Here is a 989-nt window from a genome sequence, read left to right as displayed (position 1 = left end):
CGGGCACGGCGCTGCGGCGGGCGCTGAGCAAGGCGGGGGAGAGTGTGGGATCTGCCCTGAGCTCTGTCGAGGAGGCGCTGCCCAGTGAGCTGCTGCAGGAGGCCTTCACATCCAGTGAGAAGGGCGGGCTCACAGAGGTGCGCGGGGCAGGGGGCGGCTGTTTGTGTGGTTGGATTTAAACGGGCGTGTGGGCGGGGAGGGAACGCGAGCAAAGGGGCTGTGGCTCAGGGGGGGGGGGCTGGTACGGTGTTGTGGTTGAGGGTCAAGCAGAAGTGTCACAGGGCTTTCTCATGTCATTCTTGCGACTCAAAACAACAGCCAAACCAAACATGTCTGGCACACAACAAATCAACGTGACCAAATAACCAGCACGCCTGTTCAGGCGTTCAGCACAGGCGGTACAATCCAAAAAAACCCGCCGCCCGCCCCGCAGGCCTACCTGCTTCGCGAGTTTGGCAGCGGCGCCGACCGCGACGCCCCAGCGCCCCCGCGCGAGGGCCGCCAGACAATTGCTTGGTGGCAGGGGCGGCAGCAGGAACTTAAGAAGAAGCTGGGCAGCCGCAAGGTCTCGGCCACGGGCCAGAGCACGGGCGCCGGCGCCGGCAGCAGCACCGGCAACGGGGCCGCGACGCCGCCCGGCGGCCGCACGCCCGCGCGTGGGGCGACGCCGCAGGGCACGGGGAAAGTTGCGGTGCCGCGGCAGAGGCGGCCGTGAGAGGAGCGCCGGCGCCGCCGTTTGAGCGGGAGTTGTTCGTTGCGCGAGCGCTACGAGTGGAGGGCGAGCATGTTTTGGATTGCAGAGCATTGACTTTCTGGTGCACATGGCTGAGCCACCGGCATTCTGCCGACTCCCAACATATCATTTTGTCGTACGCTGCCGTCGACGCCCCTGCGTGCACTTGATGCCTGATAGCAACCCCCTTGCGGGCGATGCGAGGCGGGGCCTGTCCTGGGCTTTCGTGTGAGGCGGTGCGCCGCACCGTGCGGCC

At 66.5% G+C, this 989-nt stretch overlaps 1 protein-coding gene across 1 annotated transcript in view; it reads left to right on the top strand.

The window, feature by feature from the left end:
- MNEG_8337 (Serine/threonine-protein kinase stt7) overlaps positions 1-715 on the top strand; it is a gene marked incomplete at both ends in the record, with an annotated part of 6,150 nt that extends 5,435 nt beyond the window's left edge. The window contains one exon of the mRNA XM_014043191.1: positions 434-715. Coding sequence (XP_013898645.1) covers positions 434-715 — 282 coding nt within the window. The remainder of the gene's footprint in view (positions 1-433) is intronic.
- Positions 716-989: the final 274 nt, after the last annotated feature.

Source organism: Monoraphidium neglectum (assembly GCF_000611645.1).
Source record: "Monoraphidium neglectum strain SAG 48.87 unplaced genomic scaffold scaffold01572, whole genome shotgun sequence".
Lineage (NCBI taxonomy): Eukaryota > Viridiplantae > Chlorophyta > Chlorophyceae > Sphaeropleales > Selenastraceae > Monoraphidium > Monoraphidium neglectum.
Note: the sequence above shows the minus strand (reverse complement) of the source record. Positions and strands in the feature narration are given on the sequence as shown.